Raw genomic sequence first — 17,290 nt, forward strand, 5'->3', positions numbered from 1 at the left:
ACTCGCGCAGTATATACACAAATGTGTGCAAGTAGTTCATGAATTTAGAGACATGGACTGAATATCAAGTGACCAACCCAAGTTATTTTCTGTAGATAATGTCAAAGCAAAAAGGAATCTTCTAGATAACGCTGCGCGACAAGACCACAGTCGCACTCAGTTCATCAGGTTATGCAAGACAGCCACTTAGGCTAAAATCGGTCCTGCTTTTGCCACCGCCTTTCCTCAGCAAGATGGCACAAGTGGCACTTCTGCTGCCAGCTGAAAACATCTTTCTCTGTAATGGTTTGCTTCCGTCCCCTCACCCCATGCAGCTGCTAGCTGTTTCCCGTTCCTTCAATCTTTTGCTCTGGTTTTCTGAGACAGAGGCAGGCTGCAGCTGACAGGACACTGCAGCCCAGGGGACAATTAGGGAAGCGTGGGAGAGACAGCTGGACCTGTTGCTAACACACACACACGCGCGCACACACACACACACACACACACACACACACACTAAAGTGTCTTGTGGGTTTGCTGCATTCACATTTAAATGAACTTTCAGGAATGGCAAAATAAAAACAGTTGCTTTTATTTATTATATCATCATAGGAAAAAGTTGCACAATAGTGAGTAAAAGTGATTTTAGAGGAATAAATTGTGGCATTGGTTTATACATACATAAGAGGTAAACAAATGTAACAGCAAAAAAAAAAAAAAGTGACATTGAAAAGAGACTGCCGAATTCATGACGTTGCCAAACTGCACTGGAAACTATGAGATGATGAAACGAACTGCATGCTTCATCTGTGACAACTACACTGATGTACATCTAAGAGTGGGTAAGAGCTCAACCTCACCACTGTCAGTCTATCATAAGTAAGAAATCTTTCCCAGCAGCATGTTCTGCAGCTGTCTGATCCTGCTTTCCTGTGGCAGCGCCAGGCTCTTCTCCACTCGCGCCTCCTCTTCCAGCAGCTGCTCGATGTAGCAGGAGGAGCCCAGCAGGATGTGGCCTGTGGCCTGCATGGAGAAGATGGTCCATCGCAGAGCCTCCCTGGAATCACACGCATGAGAACAAGAGGGAGGATGGTCATAAATAGCCAGTTCCCATTTACAGCGACATGAGTGGAAACCAATAGGCCCACACAAACAGCCTGCATGTAACGAGATACGAGTATCAGTCTGGTATAATTCAGACAAGTCACAACACAAGGAAGCCAGATAGTCTTGATAGTCACAACCTCAGATGCTCAATTTTGACATCAACTGCATTTCATAAAACTGATATCCACGACCTTTTAAACCACACATCCTGCAATAGGAGCATCGCATTTGACAAGTCTGCAAAATGTAATCCTCTCAACTGAAGCTCCGAGTCCAAGCTGAAAACCAGCAGGTCTCGGCAGCGATGACATAACAAAATTAATCTCAGTAAAATCTAGCCTTTGGTCTTCTAGGGTCTGCGCATTTCACCACCCACACAGGTGTACACGCTCAAACCCGAGTGCATCATTTATACACAAGGGTCTGCTTTTAATACTTTTATAAGAGAAGCACGGGAGGGAAAAAAATACTAAAAAGTCTCAAAAGATAATCGTGCTAATTTATGCATTAGAAATTCATTCACACTGATCAGTTTTCAGCTCTAAGTGGATTAAGCTATTACTACAAACAATATGTTTCAGTAAAGATGCCACAGAGATGCTCTGAAAAAACAATCAGTTACATAATAGTTCAACACAAAATACAAAAATATCAGAATATTTTGGCAGCCTCCATCACTCACTTTAGCATCTTTTTGGCAGCGTAACAGCGCAGGTCATAGGACACAGTATAAACACCATACAGCGTTGCCTTCACATTCAGGCAGCCAATGAAATCTTTGGGGTTGTTCTTGTAGAGGTCAAAGGTCAGCTTGGCCACATCTCTCCGCTGCTGTTGCTGCCTGCAGTCAATAAGGCAATCTCTGGAGAGGTTGTACTGGGGGGGCGACAGGATGAGGGATATGAGTCAGGACAAATGGGCACAAATCAGCGCTCAACTCCACCGCCACACACTTGAACTACACACTGATGGCGCTCCTGCCAGCGATGATGTGAGTAGCAAATGACAATGAGAAAAGGTCAATGAGGGGTCGTTGCAGAAAACATTTGGGAAGGGGTCCAAATTAATGCATGTATCACTTACTGAGAAAGTTAATTGCTTTTGGGTGAATGTTACTGCAATCTCACAAATCCCTCATGTCCAATTAGTATCAGACCCCTGCCTTCCATTTTTCTCAAAAATATTGAGCGGGGAGAAACTAATGTGAGGTTCACTCCGCGTTCTGCCTTTGCACAACAAATGGCATGTTGCCCTTCCATTTAATTTGATGGATAAAATATTTAACTGGATAGCCAATGTATCACAACACAGACTGGTCCATATTCATGGCTTCTGCATTATGCCTTTCTATCAGTCTACATCAAAGAATCACTGGCTATCAATATGTTAATATTTGCACGGCCACAATGAAGTAAAGTTGCTGGCCAAGAGTGCCATCTAGTGGCTAATCAAAACTACATACAGGATGTGGGCTCCACTTCTGTTCCTTCTGCAGAGCCATCAGAACAGCATTTTCTGGGAGCGTTTGAAAGAATTCCTCTGTGTCCACACCAGTGCCATCTTCATCCAACACCAACGCACTGACGCACAGTATACCCAACGAGTCACTGGCCTGAGCGAGAGTAGAGATGAGGAAAAAATAAAATAAATACGTACAGTGACCTCATCACAAGAAAATATGCCGTAAACCATAAAGCAGTTATTACACAGCTGTTCTGAAACATTTATTTTGGGAGTGGTCCCTTCTGTGATGACTCCATTGTTAAGGCAACAGCCAGACGGCTTGATGAGTAATGAAAACGCTATGAATCACATATGATAACCTTCAACACCCATCGGACCCTTTACACCATTCTGTCAGACGGCACTCTCCACAGCCATCATTAAGAAGCTGATTCAGGGAGCCTGTTTTTCATCCCTTTACCAAAAGTTACAAGGAGCACTGAATTAATGCCAAGGCATACTGAAGCCATTCAGATCTTGCTAAGACACTTTAGGCTTGATTAAATTTGGCTTCTTTATAAATTAACATTATTATAGTCTGACACCAGCCCTTTTTCTTGTTACATTTCACTTACATGAGCTCGAAACACACTCAATCACTTCAGATGGTGCAGCAACAAGTGGCAAACCTTTATCTAATTTCAATGGTCAATACACACCACAGAATCCCCCTGATTCCTCCGTTTTTAGTCCAAATGCTTTGTGACCACCTTACCATGATTATTAGCTGCTGACCAAGTCCCCCCCCCGACACACACAGCATTTTTACACCTCACATCTTTCTCTCACCTTATTTGTCAGGTCTTCTAGCGTGTCTGCCATTATACCCTTTTTCACACTGCGGTCAGCATTCGTGACCCTGAAAGGCTTCGGTCGAGGAACTCGACCCGACAGGAGCTGCTGGGTCATGGAGGCACTAGCTGACACGCTCGCTGTTACACACCTGAGAAAAAGGTGTAAGACGTCAGGTCATCAGCTCATATATTTAAAAGAAAAAAAAATTTTTAAATAGCAAAAGAGCTAAGGGTGACAACCATCACAAAGCACTTACTTGGAGAGGTTAGATGGCGTGAAAAGGCTGAGTGACCTCATCGCATAATCCATATGAGAACAACTCGACCTGCAATTATAAGTATGATCAGTGTGGCAGCTAGGCTTCATGTGAAAAATGAGGAGACAGAAGGAGACAGTGGCAGCTTTGCAGTTTAAAACTGAAAATACCAGTAATAAAATTAGGAAAACGATTTCAGCAAATTCTGGAACTGGAGGCCACTTTTGGCAGTCAGTCTTACTCATTTATAAATATAACTTGTAAGATAAACATTCCTTCAATTTCATGATTATGTCCCAATAAAAAGAAAAGAAACAATCAAGAATAATAACTCTTACAGTTTAGGAAACTCAAGACTTCTCCCAACCCTGTCTGAATATAATCCTTATGTTGATCGTTTTTGTTCCCGAAGCGCTGCTCCCAGCAGTGTGGACCACAAAAGCCTCTGAGATAAAGTACACGCTCCTCTCTTGTTGCTGTTTCTTGCAACACTTGGTCACTGAACTTTGTGCTGATGACTGTTGATCTGGTTGCAACTCGTCAGCTTTATTGAGAAATCCTGCATAAACACTCCCACTGGCCCTGGATTTTAATTTGTTATAATAACCCAGTATCTTAAAGAAAGTTCAGCTAAAATTAAAAATACACAGCTGCATGAAGAATCAGGCAGTGTGTTCAGCAGAGCAGCACTAACCTAATTCTAACTAACCCCACTGCTTAGTGGCTTCAAAACTGAATTGAATCTGTGAGGCTCCAAAGCGGTTGAGGTGATCTGAGGAAAGATGTTATTTAGGGGAATGTACGCTTTAATTACAGCATTATTGTATAATGCTGGAGGACATGGGAACATGTACTTTTCACAAATTAGGTCATAGTTCATTGCTAGCACATCACACTGGAGGATTGGCTCACGCTGACGAGGTGTGTGCGCACTGTCAGGTGTTATCACACTGGGCTACACGTCATTGTCTGACATCACCTGTGAGCACCGAAGGAAAATCCTAAAAGTCAAGAAGTTACTGTAGGAAAAAGCAGCAGATACATTTCTGTATACTCGTTTATCTCTCAATCCAGCTAAAACGGATGTTTAGACAAATGAAAGCCGCTAACAATTTAAAATACATGAATTAAAGGACACTGGAGTTCACCTATTAAACATGGGGGATTTAGCCATTTCTAAACTAGGCTTTCTCGCCCGTGAACAAAGTGTACACCGTCACAAACAAAGACAATGGCTCCACAAAAACAAGAAAAATAAAGAAAATGCTCGTTAAAGTTCACGGTTTATATTAAATCTGTTCGTGGTAATTAAAACAAATCATAGCGAAGCAAAATCCTTAGATGAACCCTTACGTTTGTAGTGTTCCTCCCGTGAAGCGCCTTCCCGCTAGCTTGCTGAACCGCTAATTAATAACACCTGCTAACGGCTGTAATTGAAGCCTGCGCCATTTTGAATGTACCTGTCTTTATTTTAGGGTTAGTGTCGTTCTTTTTTTTTAAACAACATGCTATCCAGTGGGCATACTCATTACTTGTGAAAACACCTATTCATCCAAAATGTTAAAATTGCACCTCAAAGGATAGTGGATGAAGATTTCAATTAATTACGGAAGTAAAAAAAGAAAGCAAAGGACATCTTGTGGATGAGCAAGGAACTGCAGGTAGGAACTTTCTGCTGTTACATATGTAACTTTACTGGGCAATTTATACATAATCTATTTTATTACAAAACATTTAAATATACAGAAATCTTTAATCTTCAAATGTGACCACCACATACAGACCACATCATGATAAGATGATGAGAGCATCTGCATGCTGGTGCATCTGTACAGTAATGACTGAACAGTGAAGCTCACTTTCGTTGATTTCTCTAGTGCATTTTGAATGAATCGGCTGCTGCTGTGAGAAAAGCTACAGGAAATGTCAGTAAACTTCGACCATCTCATGGATTGCTGACTATCTCACAAAGAGGGTGCAGTATGCTGAACAGAGCTCTGTGTGATTTGGTTGATGTGCAGTACAGTAGCTCCACAGGAATCTGTGCTCTCTCCATTCCCGTTCTCCTGGTACACCTCAGACTTCCCTTATACCTCCTGGTCATGCTACCTACAGTAATACTCTGATGATTCTGCGGTGGTTGGATGTATTAGTGATGGAGAGGAGGACTAAACTGTTTGTGGGGTGGTCTGTGAGGAATCATCTGTAAAGCAGTGACACCACCTGGATGGTGATGGACTTCAGAAGGAAGAGGTTGGCTGAACAATCCATTCCCCTCTCTGTTTATCGTTTACGGGACAGGATCTGGATATGGTGGAGGAGTACAACTGGAAGACCAGCACAGGCTGTATAAACAGGGCACGAGCAGGCTCTGCTTCCTGCAAAAGCTGAGCTCCTTCAATGTGCAACAGAGTGATGGAGGTTTTCTATCACTCAGCATCCTTTGCTGTGGTCTGCTCAGGGAGCAACATCAAAGCTGGTGACACCAACAGTCTGAATAAACTGATTAGGAAGGCTGGCCCTCTGACTGGCTGCAAACTGGACACTTTTATAGCTGTGATGAAGACGAGGCATCTGAAAAACCATCATCCATCATGGATAATCCTGAGAAACCTCTGCATGACTTACTGGACAGGCAGCAGAGCTCCTTCTCTAACAGACTGATTCAGCTCTGCTGTCACAAAGAAACACACGGGAAATCTTTCATACCGCACATTATCATCCTCCATAACACAATATATCTGTCTGACAAAGAACCATCTGCCAGATTTTTTTCAACAGGTTATTTGGTAAATTCAAAAGAATTTCCCAAATATGCCTCCTCTCACAAGCCTCCTCTCCATCACAACTATAAAAGTGTCCAATTCAAAAGATATGGGATAAACAAAGCATTTCTCATCTCATCATCAGTGGAATAGTGAAAATTTGGAATACTCAAAAAATGCTCAGACAGGCAAACGCTGTAGGCTTTGTTAGGAGGGGAAATGGTTACTTACTGACTGAAATGTTCAGTCCGAGTGTATTTCCTGTACTCTTAGCAGCTGTCTCGGCCAATGCGTGCAACAACTTGGAAGCCAAACTGAAAGGGACAAATAAAGACTGCGGTGTCACAGATGAGAGCACTCATTACATAAATCAGAGTACACTCCAGTTGCGGTTTATGGTGATAACTGCCTTGTGATGATGATGATGATGTGAGTTGTATTTATTTGAACTTCATAATAAGTTCATATTTTAAGTATGCTTCACCAGACAGATACGTCAGACTATAGAGTTGTGTCATGGGAAACAAAGCTCCAGCTTAAACACAGAGTAAAATTACTGTTTAAAAGCAGAAACACTTGTTTTATTTGTGGTTTACCGCCCGTGGTAACTGCTACAAGAGATGCTTTTAGGCTAAAGGTTTGAAAAAAACAGAGATAATACTGTTATAATATTCTCATGGCAGTGTAAACAACCCCAAGCTAATTAATGCCAGCTAAGGCAACAATCTAATACTATTGTGTAAATAACCGTCAGAGCATTTATCTTAATTCCAGATAGTTTGTCTGCTGCTCAGCAGGGTATTAGTGGCTTCTTTACTTATATTTATTGTATTATAATCACAGTAATTGAAGTGATTTGTTTCATTTAGTTTCTGTTATATCCGCACGTTTTGAGGTCCAAAAGTGTGAAGATGATATTTAAATCAAGCCAAAGTCATGGTCAGCATAAAACAGAGAAGAAGAAAAAAGCCTCACAGTGTAAATCAGATGAGCAGTTTATTTCACTCTGTTGCTTCACAGCACAGATTAATTATGCCATAGATGTTAGTCTACTCCAGAGCAGATAGGGCTTCAGACTAAGAATAGCTGTGACTTGTTTGCCAAATGTATCAGTAGTGAACAAAGGTTTTTAGAAAGGGTCTCTTCTTCTTTTCAGAGGTCAATATCCTGCGCGTGTCTTTGTCCTGTTATCACCCATCGGCGCCTGCTGTGGGTGACGCAGGCTCATTTGACTGAGACCCATTCATTTGTGCTTTATGGGCTGCTGATGCTTGTAATTATGGCAAGCGTGCCTGATATCAGTGCAGAAATGAATTAGACTTGAGAAAAAATGGATTATGATATTGGATTTAATTGTATGTTTTCTACGGATTGCATGCAAATACAATAAAACACTTCTCCGAGTCACAGTTTGGGAGCCAATGGTGAGTATCTGAGACTAAACACCAGCATCATCTTACATTGTTTGCAGTGTCCTTGTTGTGATTGTTGTTGTTGGTTTTTTGTTTTGTTTTTTCACATCACTGTAGTGATTAATCAGTCCATGGTGTGGTTTGTGTGTGGAATGGATTAAATATAAGTATAAAAGTAAAGCAGATCTAAGCTCTAAAGGACAGATACTGACCGCAATGACTACTTTCACATGAACTAACATTGTTTCTAACCAGGTGTCAGTGCCACAATGTGTTAGCTCTGTTGTGAAGTGAGATTTCCTCCATCAAGCCTTCAAACTTCTCCGGGGGGGCTTTCATTTCCTCTTGCCTATTCGTGCCATCAGCTCTGCATTGGCTGCTGCCTTGGTCCTCATGTCCTGATTCTTGGCCAGGTCTATGAGTACACTGAGGATGCTGGTGGGAACATCAAGGGACAGAGCAAAACGGGACGCCTGCTGGGCTCTCTTTGGCACCTGGGAGGCAGGGCGCGGGGCTCGCCTGAGCACGAGATGATGCTGTGATCGGAGCAGTGAGCTCAACGCACCGTTGCGGTTTAAGATGTCGACAGCCAGCATGTCCCTCTCTGTGTCTTCATCGAGTTTGGCAACAGCCAGACTGCTCCTCCGGCTCTGAACACACAAAGGAAGCAGCAGAGCCAAACAGAAGCACGCACGCACACTTCTCATGGTCAGGACTGTCTGCAAGCAGAGAATCAGCTCCATATTACACAACTGTGACAGTGCAAGACTTCAGTGAGTGATCGCATGGAAAGACAACAACATATCCAACTGATGTACAAAAATAAAAATAGCTTTTTATTTCTTCAGCAATAAAAAGATGATGAAACACAAAATTCTTTAATACAGTTCTTTGCAAATCATTTTAGATCATCTGAATATTTAGTTTCTTAACCTTTCAATCATCCATCCATTTGATCCTCCTGTTATAGTCTGCAGTATTCTCTGATTCATGCATAGATAAATCTTTGCAAACCTCGTCAAGAGCCAGCCAAAATCAATACTTACTCAGTCACCAATATCAAAAGTTGGTAACTTGACAAAAAGGCACTTCTCCCTCCTCTGTGTTAAAGACAGCAGCTCTTTTTATGCTCAGATGTCCTGTAATCTTGTATTTTCTGTCTCACAGCTTCTGCTTCTTCACCGGAGGAGCAATGTGCACCAAACACGGTCGGATGTTGAACTGGACTTGACGATGAGCCGCTCGTCCTTTGCTTCGTCTTCAACCACTTTAATCCTCGCCGTGACACTGCCCCTTCCCCTCTCTGTTTATCGTTTACATCTCTACACCCCATCGCCCTCCCCTCATTTCATCTCATTTCCTTTGCACTCAGTGCTATCTTATTCTTTCTAAAAATAACACAATAGTAATCACAATAGCTTGCTTGGAGTGACTTGAAAAGTTGCCCCAATTTGGAGTCAAAGCACAGCCCACCTCCACGTCCATTCAGAAGTTAAGCATGGAGACGCTGCGAGAAAACAGTAATTGTTGGGTGTTGAAATGTCCCATAAATTGTTCATCTTTTCATCATGCTTGTTAGTTTATGTTTTGGAAATCATCCGTGCAGACTGAGTGAACATCAAACATGACAGTGATAAGAACACTGTGGGAGACATGCCCATTTTGGTCTAATTTAACTGAATGTATTTAAGGAGTTTGAAACATTAAGGTGGTTGGGAGCTGGTTTAGATTTACTGACAACAGTGTGAGTGAGTCTGTTCTGTAACATGCATTAGCTGGAAATCACAGCAACTAAATAAGACATGAGGTGAGTGAGGTGAATTTTTTTTTGTGTGTGTTTGTTAATACCAATTAACAACACAGAATAAAAGTTTTTCACTGGCTGCCAGTTTTGAAACTTGTTCTTTGACTAATGTCAGTCTTTTCGATCTGACCCTCTGCATGACAGCCCCTCCTTGACGTGTTTTTACGCCTATGCCCCAGGAAAAAAAACATTGACTCTTAGAGGAACGTGCTGTGAGAACACATCTTTCTTCCTTTCTACAGAGCACAGAGGAGAAGAGGTGAGTATAAAGAGGTTAGAAGGAGAAGTGACTGCAGATAAAGCCCCGTGGAGAAGAACAAGGAGGAAAAGTCTTACAGGGCCAGGAGGGCAACTCAACAAGACGAAGCCTATCTCGTTTCCTGAGTCACCTCCATTCGGGCCCATCAAAGAACTTACTCTCATCCGACTAATGATATATTACGAGTGCAGCCAGATTACGATTGCTGGGTCCTTGAGGGCCTCAGGCTTACGAGCCGTTTCAGTTACCCACAGGTCACAGTAATGTCACACAGCAACAAACAGATGTACTGAGTTGTACCAGCAGCATTATTCAACATGACACGGAGCAGCACATGAACCTCAGACGATGTCATCTGTGTGATTCAAGATAAAACATACGTCATAGCAGGTCCTACTTGCCCATTCAACTGACTAATGACGTAGGCTGTTTACAATGAGCCTGATGCGTATCAGAGAGCACTTTATTCTCCGACTGTTCGCCCCGCTTAATATTCATGAAATGTTTAAGTTCTAAAGACGTTGTTAATAAAACGCAGCAATTGGCAGCAGTAAGGACAGGCTATTAGAAGACAATTGCAAATACTTATTCACTGTGGCAAAACTGAAGTAGGCAAACTGCGCTTTGGCCACAGCCACAATTTAAACGTCAAGACAAAGATCACAGATTAACCCAACATATCATCTGAAGTCTGAGCACAGATAATACAAATGGCACGTCTGGTTTAGGACAACAACATGAATGATAATGTGTTCATTAATGTATACAATTTTTTCAGAAAAGTAAAAAGTGCGATGTTTACAACACTACAAAAACTGTGACAATTTAAGTTCCAGCAAAAACTTTAGATTTAAAAGTGAAGGTAGTCTAGTAACCACATCATCAGTGCTTTAAACGTCCAAGAACCTCCAGACAGAAATATTAGCCCCCACACAGCTCTTCCAAACAAACTAGTTTTATTTTGAATGCTTACATTATTTTACTTTACAAAATCTGCCAGGGGCAAAATTATTGGGCCACCCAATGCTAATTGATAATTGTGAATCCTTTTTGATGGATTAAAGCTTGCAGTCATTTGTTGTGAATTTCAACAAGTCTCAAACATGCCTCCTGAGTAATCTCAGCTCATTCTTCTTTAGCCAATCTGTCAAGCTGCTCTAGATTTGATGGTCTTCTCGGACTTTGCTCTTCTGTTCACCTCACAGATTTTCAATGGGATTCAAATGAGGTCAGTCAATAACTTTCACTTTGGTCTTCTTCAGGAGCATGTTTTGGGTCGTTATTGTGTTGGAAAACAAAGCACTGACCAGACTAGTTTTGTTGCTTACAGCTTGATATTTTCTTCAAAATCTTCACATATTCTTCTTTCTCCACATCCACAGCATAATACTCCCAACTCCTGTGTTTCACTGTGGGGACGGTGTTCTTTGGGTTGTAGCCGCTCCTTTTTTCTCCAAACATGAGCAGCATCTTTATGGTCAAAAAGCTGTAGCTTCATCTCATCTGTTCTTGTCCTTAGTATGCTTCAGTCTGACTTCAAGGTGTCTCTTCTGCACGAATAGTTTTCTCTTGCTAACCTCACAATCCATTCCTGTGCAGTCCTAGTCTTGTTCTGTGGCGCACTCTTTGTTTTTATACTGTGTGTAAATTGGAAGATAACCCTCAGCTTTAACCTGATTTTATAAGTTTCAAGTATCGCAAAGTTAAAGTGCATCATTGCACAGCAGTGGTTTGTGCTTTGGCTCAATTAAAGTTTTTCCTTCTGCTGAAAAATCTTATGCGGAAACACAATTGATGCTTTCTAAAGGAAACTACTGTGTTTAGAAATGTTATGTTGAAAAGCCCTTGCTGTGTTTAAAAAGTACTTTTTCCTTAGTGGTCTGATATTACAAACCTATGTTTTAAAAACATTGTGAGGTGTGAATGCGACTCACAGTAAGACCAGGTTAGCTCTTTGCTTATATTGTGCACACGCGTACTGTTTACATTCATAGTCAACATTTCTGTATTTACATAATTTAATCATTAAGAAATCCTTTTGTATGACTAACAAAGGGACACAAGACAAATATTTTACAGTTTTTTTTTTAATTTTTGTTGGAATGAGAGCTTCTGTTATGTACAATAGTGGACAGAAACAAATGTTACAGAAATTATAAATATACTCTTGCTCCATCTGGTGATATTCAGTACTGACCATATTATGTCACACTGATAATTATTCAATGTTCAAGTCAGCCCTCTGTTCCCTTTATAAATCAGTATAAGGTGAGCAGTACCTGTGCAGTACAATCAATATGTAACCAGAACGCAATTTAAAGACAAAATATGCAGATTGGCTGCCCCCTGATGGCTACTGTTAATGAGCTGGTTGGACAAAAACGGGAAGCAGAGGTTGGATGGCTGCCTTTGCTGACACACCAACATGTGGAGAATCCACTGTTTACTCTCGCAGAGATAAGGGGAGGAAGGTGAAGTAAGGGTGAGGAAGAAGAGACATAACTAATCTTAGAACCTCAGCCAGTACATGGCACTGCGCATTCTGTTGTAGTCCGGTAACTGCTCAATGGGGCCTGGTGGAGAGAAGGAGGGACAGGTTACAGAAAATAGTTGCAGCATGAGCTGCATCCTTGCTGTGAAGAGACTAAAAGTACAGCAGAACTCACCGACAGCAGCCACAGCAGGACACTTATCGTAAATGTATTTGCAGCAGATGTCACGCACCATCTTGGGGGTCACAGCCTGAAAGGAAAGATTTAGAGTTAAAACGCTCATCCGGGAGAGACTACAGGACTAAGCCAAATCTGAGAAGGTACTGTATGATGCTGTGAAGACACAGAACATCGTGATCTTTTTGTCCTTTAGAGTAAACTTACATCAATCCGAGCATCCCACTCTGCTATAGGAATACGCCGGCCGTAGTTCAAAATGTGTCTGCCAATGTCATCACAGATTGGTGTTGTTCCTAGAAGGTAAACAGGAGTGTCAACTTATAATTCATGAGAGTGGTGTGTCCGAGTTCATAAAAAGAGAACGTTTTCATTCTTTTTTTCTGTGATTAAAACATACTGTACTGTGTGAGACTTTCAGGGATGCAGTGCACACAGTATCATCAGGTAGTGTCATTGCTCTCAAATTCATTCTGCTGCACATGTTCAGCTCAAAAACGTTTTAGGACTTTACTTTTTTGAAAGGAGCTTATGAAAAAGATCTAAAAATTCCAGGTTTTCAACGGTGTGCAAAAACTATATGCACATGTATAATCCATTACAGATATTACGTACCATTGAGCTGTCCAACCAGGCTAGCCTTCAGAGCATTCCTGCCTCTGGCGACATCACTCTCTGTCACTGTGGTGCACAGATTCATCCTGCAGGGAGCAAAATATGAAGGAATTAAACCTTTAGCAACAAACCACAGACTCTAATGTTCCCGTTGCATCTCTCTGTCCGTGAACCATTACTGACCAGGCATTCTGGGACCAGTGCATCATGTCGTCGATGTTGTTCTTATCGGCCACAAAGTAAATGCCCAGCAGGCCAGTGTCGCTGTAAGAGGAGTGGAAGGCCTGGAAGCTGTGACAGAGGTTATCCTCCACCGCCAGGCGAGCCAGGCGGCTGCTCAGGTGCTGAAAAAGAGAAGAAAAAGGAATATGTTATTATATTTCTTCATAACTAAAGAAGAAACCAAGAGTCAAGTTTTTCCAGTTGAACTGATTCGTGTATTCAATAGCTGACACTCACAATATAATTACAGTATTACTAAAAAAAAGTACTCTTTTTTGTTTACATTTTAATCACTTTCTTGTCAGACATAACAAAGACTTGTTCATCTCAGCAAGATCCTCCTTTCTGAGTTTAAATCTCAAATCTGATATACTATACACTGTGGCAGCAACACTTTTACCTGAGAACAAATAAAGCTTAAAAGATAAAGAACCAGCATGATGATGTCATGTTTGTGGACATTTCAATACTACAGTTACACTTTCATCGTTGCCGTCTGTTCTACACTGTACATTTTAAAAAATAAATAACATTTCCAACCTTTCCACCACCGTAGGTAAGGTCATAGCTGCCGATGATGGCGTTGGCCACCATAAGAGGCACGATGTCTGGACTAGCAGCACTAGCACCCTCCACAGCGATGGCAATGTGTGCCAAGGGAAAAGCATCGTCACGCATACGGACCTGAGGAGAGGAAGAAGACCATTTACCATAATTTTGAATGTCCCCACGTGTCATTCTAAACAAGAACCAGGTTTTTGAAATCTTTATAAACACAAATACTGAAGAAAAAAAAAATGAAGATGCAGTTTTTATTTGTTTTTTTAATTAACACATCTCACCTCACTGCCAGTAAACCGGCAGGGTGATAACACAGGGACAGCATCTCCCTCGTACTCAAAAGACACTCCACTGAAGTGAGACTTGGCCAAACCAACCAGCTCGTCGTGGCTCACACCTGTAGAGGAAACACACCAGATAAGCATCAAGGCTTTCAAGGTTGTAGAGCATTACAATGCACCATAATGCGTCCTAACAGCGTAAGAGGAAGAACACCTACCTCCAGCAGCAGCGAGCACCATGCGAGGAGCTTTATAGTGGCTGTTGATGTAATCCACTAAATCCTGGCGGGTCAGATTCCTGTGAGCATTGTATAAAAGATTAGTCATTTTTTTACATAAAGGTGTAAATTGTGTGATTTTTTTGCTGTGTTAGTTAAAGAATTATAACAACTATCATTAGAGCTGTGCCATATCATATTGTCTGCAATAATACCAGTATAAATTTATATGCAGTATAAAACTTATTGCGATAGCAAACAGGTGACAATTTATTAGCTCCAAAAAAAAGAAAGAAAAAAAAAAAAAAAGTACAATATAAGCATATTTCCCTCATTGCTGGATTTTTCAAAAATGGCAATTTTGATTTTCGTGAAGGTTTCGGGAATCATCGAGTGACACCACTGACTAGCAAGTCGGTGGCAAACAGTCTGATGTCACATTTTCAGCTCGCCTAAGATCACTTGGAACATCAGCCAAGTAGGTAGTAAAAATAGTACCTGGTATCAGGTAGTTCCACCTAAATGGAAAACCCTAAAAACTAAGTCAAGCTATACTGAGCCAACTCGAATAGCCCGAGTAGTCTTTCCCCTGACAGCTGTTCTAAGACATAATAATAATAATCTAGAGATATTCATGAGCAGGCAGCTCCTCCCACCTGGCACTGCTGGAGGGGCCCAGCACACTGTGTCCCAGAGCAGTCCCCTGGAAGGCTGTGGCATGCAGCAGGTCCAGGCAAACTTCCTGCAGGTTGCTCTCAACTTCCTCCAACTCACGCAGGACCACGCTCCGCTGCTGCTCGATTTCAGCCTCGTTAAGGGAGCAGCTCTGCACGACTTCTGACAGCAGCTCAACAGCTGGAAAACACAGATGTTGTTCACAACTAAGAGGAGAAATGCACATACTAGGTGCTAAGAAACAATGAAAGTTGGAATTTCTTCCCTTCATAGTAGAGAACCAAGTATAAATGACTGATTTATTGTTATATTCTCATTAAATAGTTTATCTCACTGTGATGTCTTGGCGATCACTGTATTATTAAAACTAGAGAAGAATCTGTGTTTTTGTTTTTTTTTGCCTCTCACCTTTAGGCAGGTCTTTGGTCAGGGTCTTCATATAGTATGCAGTGTGCTCCCGGGAGGTGTAGGCGCTCAAGTGAGCACCCATAGACTCCACCTGCTGCTCAAGGGCTGTTTGTGGGTGCTTCTTGGTTCCCTGCAAAGAAGACAAAACACATTTACTGAAGGGGGGGATGTAATTGCAACCTCTGTCATTTTGGATATATAAATTCTACTTTAACAAATAGCCCTGTAGGATAGCAAAGGTCATGAAGTTTACCTTGAAAGCCATGTGCTCCAGGAAAAAGCCTGCTCCATTATTCTTCTCACTCTCGTAGCGACTGCCTGCACCGATCCACAGTCCAACCTGTGACAAAGAAGAGATGGCATGTGCTGAATAAATATGCTGAGGTTTACATGAGTAAAAGTGTCTATCGTGTGCTTAAACAACTCCAACTTATAGCATTATTTATGACGTGTTCTTACAGTGCATGTAGCATGTCCAGTCTCCTCAGACGCAACCCTCAAACCATTGTCCAGTGTAGTAAGACGGGTTTCAGGGGCTCCTGACAGACTCTGGGCATAGCTTACTGAGGCCTGTCCACGCCTCAAGGACAGCAGGATGGGCTGGAGAAGTTACAGATGCAAAACATTAAAACAATAAATTTTAAAATAGGACTCTGGAGAACCACTTTTATATTTTATTATACTACATAACATCCCAATATAAGAACATTTGGTGTACCATCCCAATGATCTATCTGCAAGTTCAAAAGGACTCTCCTGCTAGCGGTGGCTTTTAATTAAAATGATCCATTTTGTTCTGTGTTTACAACTGATTACCTGGGAGGAAAGCATGTTTTTTCTGACTTTGTATGCGCTAATAGGTAATAAATATCAGTTCATTAGCACAATCTTTATCACCTGCAGAATGAGTGATCAAAAAAAGAAAGGCTAACCCCAAATCCCTCTAGAGCAGTGTCTTTTTAAGACGGTACAGCTGTAATGACATGTCAGGGGCTGTCACTAGTAAACAGAACTGTACTGTTATTACAAAATCTGGTAAAATCTTGAATTTATGCTACAAGTATAATCCAACCTGGGTGTTATTACGACGTTTTCATGTTATTTTCGAGTTGACGTATTCGTTCTTATCCGGCTCTTCAGCCGCATCAACAACAGTAGTCATGTGTCTTTCCAAAGTCGCTACACTATCGGTGCTAGCCTCACTTGTCTTTGAGGGCAAGTGAGGACAAATAGCAAATGTTACCTCGTCAATGACCAAATTTAAGTAAAACGACAATAAGACTGCTTGAAAGATCTTTAATGAAGTGGACAAAGTGCTTTAGGTAGCTGTTACAATATGTATTGATTCATAAGCCGATTGACCTTGCATTCAGTGATAGCTAACTAATGCTAACCGGTTACAGACTCTCCATAGCTGTACAGCGAATAGCACAGCTAGCTAGCTTCCTGGCTAGCACGTACCAGAACACTTTTAGTGTTGCGGAACATTCCGCCAATATATTCCACATTTTTTAACAAAGTATTCTGTACGACCTTTAAAGAGATACTTACTCTGTGGGTTTTGGCAAGGGCTCGACCCACAGTGCTCCCCACTCGGCATACGGACGCAGCCATTTCTTCGTACGGTTACAGAAGGCAGTCTCGGCTGTTCGGTTGGTGCTAGATTGGATCTGTCGAAGGGACGACGCCGTGATTGGTTCTTACAGTGTGATGCAGGCGCCAGCACCTCTGCTATTATTGGTTTAGACTTCGTTAGCCGAA

General features: G+C 41.7%; 3 protein-coding genes and 1 long non-coding RNA gene across 7 annotated transcripts; 1 reads left to right on the plus strand and 3 right to left on the minus strand.

The window, feature by feature from the left end:
• Positions 1-547: 547 nt before the first annotated feature.
• On the minus strand, positions 548-5,222 carry cidec (cell death inducing DFFA like effector c). 3 transcript variants are annotated; one of them, XM_086291612.1, is made up of 6 exons: positions 4,994-5,222; positions 3,641-3,709; positions 3,379-3,532; positions 2,549-2,698; positions 1,769-1,962; positions 548-1,036 (listed from the first exon to the last, which is right to left on the minus strand). In XM_086291612.1, the coding sequence occupies exons 2-6, from the start codon at positions 3,691-3,693 to the stop codon at positions 853-855; spliced, it is 735 nt and encodes a 244-aa protein (XP_086147738.1). In that variant the 5' UTR covers positions 3,694-3,709; positions 4,994-5,222; the 3' UTR covers positions 548-852. The 3 variants fall into 3 exon arrangements, with proteins under 3 accessions (XP_086147738.1, XP_086147737.1, XP_086147736.1); XM_086291611.1 differs by lacking the exon at positions 4,994-5,222 and adding an exon at positions 3,979-4,135; XM_086291610.1 differs by lacking the exon at positions 4,994-5,222 and having other exon boundaries at positions 3,641-3,900.
• LOC147330062 (uncharacterized) lies at positions 4,637-9,648 on the plus strand. The gene is made up of 3 exons (XR_015129060.1): positions 4,637-5,301; positions 5,518-8,590; positions 8,985-9,648. It is a non-coding gene; the product is annotated as an uncharacterized LOC147330062 (long non-coding RNA).
• LOC147330063 (uncharacterized) lies at positions 7,401-9,065 on the minus strand. Of its 2 annotated transcripts, XM_086291614.1 has the most exons (2): positions 8,864-9,065; positions 7,401-8,536 (listed from the first exon to the last, which is right to left on the minus strand). In XM_086291614.1, the coding sequence occupies exon 2, from the start codon at positions 8,522-8,524 to the stop codon at positions 8,153-8,155; it is 372 nt and encodes a 123-aa protein (XP_086147740.1). In that variant the 5' UTR covers positions 8,525-8,536; positions 8,864-9,065; the 3' UTR covers positions 7,401-8,152. The 2 variants fall into 2 exon arrangements, with proteins under 2 accessions (XP_086147740.1, XP_086147739.1); XM_086291613.1 differs by lacking the exon at positions 8,864-9,065 and having other exon boundaries at positions 7,401-8,560.
• A 2,303-nt stretch (positions 9,649-11,951) lies between the features above and the next one.
• On the minus strand, positions 11,952-17,282 carry uqcrc1 (ubiquinol-cytochrome c reductase core protein 1). The gene is made up of 13 exons (XM_086291618.1): positions 17,081-17,282; positions 15,989-16,129; positions 15,783-15,869; positions 15,530-15,659; positions 15,103-15,301; positions 14,447-14,526; positions 14,229-14,344; positions 13,927-14,070; positions 13,348-13,508; positions 13,165-13,250; positions 12,757-12,845; positions 12,547-12,622; positions 11,952-12,453 (listed from the first exon to the last, which is right to left on the minus strand). The coding sequence occupies exons 1-13, from the start codon at positions 17,141-17,143 to the stop codon at positions 12,389-12,391; spliced, it is 1,437 nt and encodes a 478-aa protein (XP_086147744.1). The 5' UTR covers positions 17,144-17,282; the 3' UTR covers positions 11,952-12,388.
• Positions 17,283-17,290: the final 8 nt, after the last annotated feature.

The sequence above is a fragment of the Aulonocara sp. 'chitande type north' Nkhata Bay genome, linkage group LG5, assembly GCF_057382095.1.
Source record: "Aulonocara sp. 'chitande type north' Nkhata Bay isolate Kocher_YH1m ecotype deep benthic linkage group LG5, A_spYH_male_GT1.1, whole genome shotgun sequence".
Lineage (NCBI taxonomy): Eukaryota > Metazoa > Chordata > Actinopteri > Cichliformes > Cichlidae > Aulonocara > Aulonocara sp. 'chitande type north' Nkhata Bay.

What these genes read in the sequence shown, in the direction of transcription:
- cidec (XM_086291610.1), bottom strand. Translation starts at nt 3,885, where the DNA reads ATGAGTAAGACTGACTGCCAAAAGTGGCCTCCAGTTCCAGAATTTGCT. An exon ending in TAGAAGACCTGACAAATAAG is followed by an intron (nt 2,699 to 3,378) that starts GTGAGAGAAAGA and finishes ACTCTCGCTCAG; the next exon opens with GCCAGTGACTCGTTGGGTAT. An exon ending in AGAAGTGGAGCCCACATCCT is followed by an intron (nt 1,963 to 2,548) that starts GTATGTAGTTTT and finishes TCGCCCCCCCAG; the next exon opens with TACAACCTCTCCAGAGATTG.
- LOC147330063 (XM_086291613.1), bottom strand. Translation starts at nt 8,560, where the DNA reads ATGGAGCTGATTCTCTGCTTGCAGACAGTCCTGACCATGAGAAGTGTG.
- uqcrc1 (XM_086291618.1), bottom strand. Translation starts at nt 17,143, where the DNA reads ATGGCTGCGTCCGTATGCCGAGTGGGGAGCACTGTGGGTCGAGCCCTT. An exon ending in GGCCCCTCCAGCAGTGCCAG is followed by an intron (nt 14,527 to 15,102) that starts GTGGGAGGAGCT and finishes CAATGCTCACAG; the next exon opens with GAATCTGACCCGCCAGGATT. An exon ending in GCCGGTTTACTGGCAGTGAG is followed by an intron (nt 14,071 to 14,228) that starts GTGAGATGTGTT and finishes TCCTCTCCTCAG; the next exon opens with GTCCGTATGCGTGACGATGC.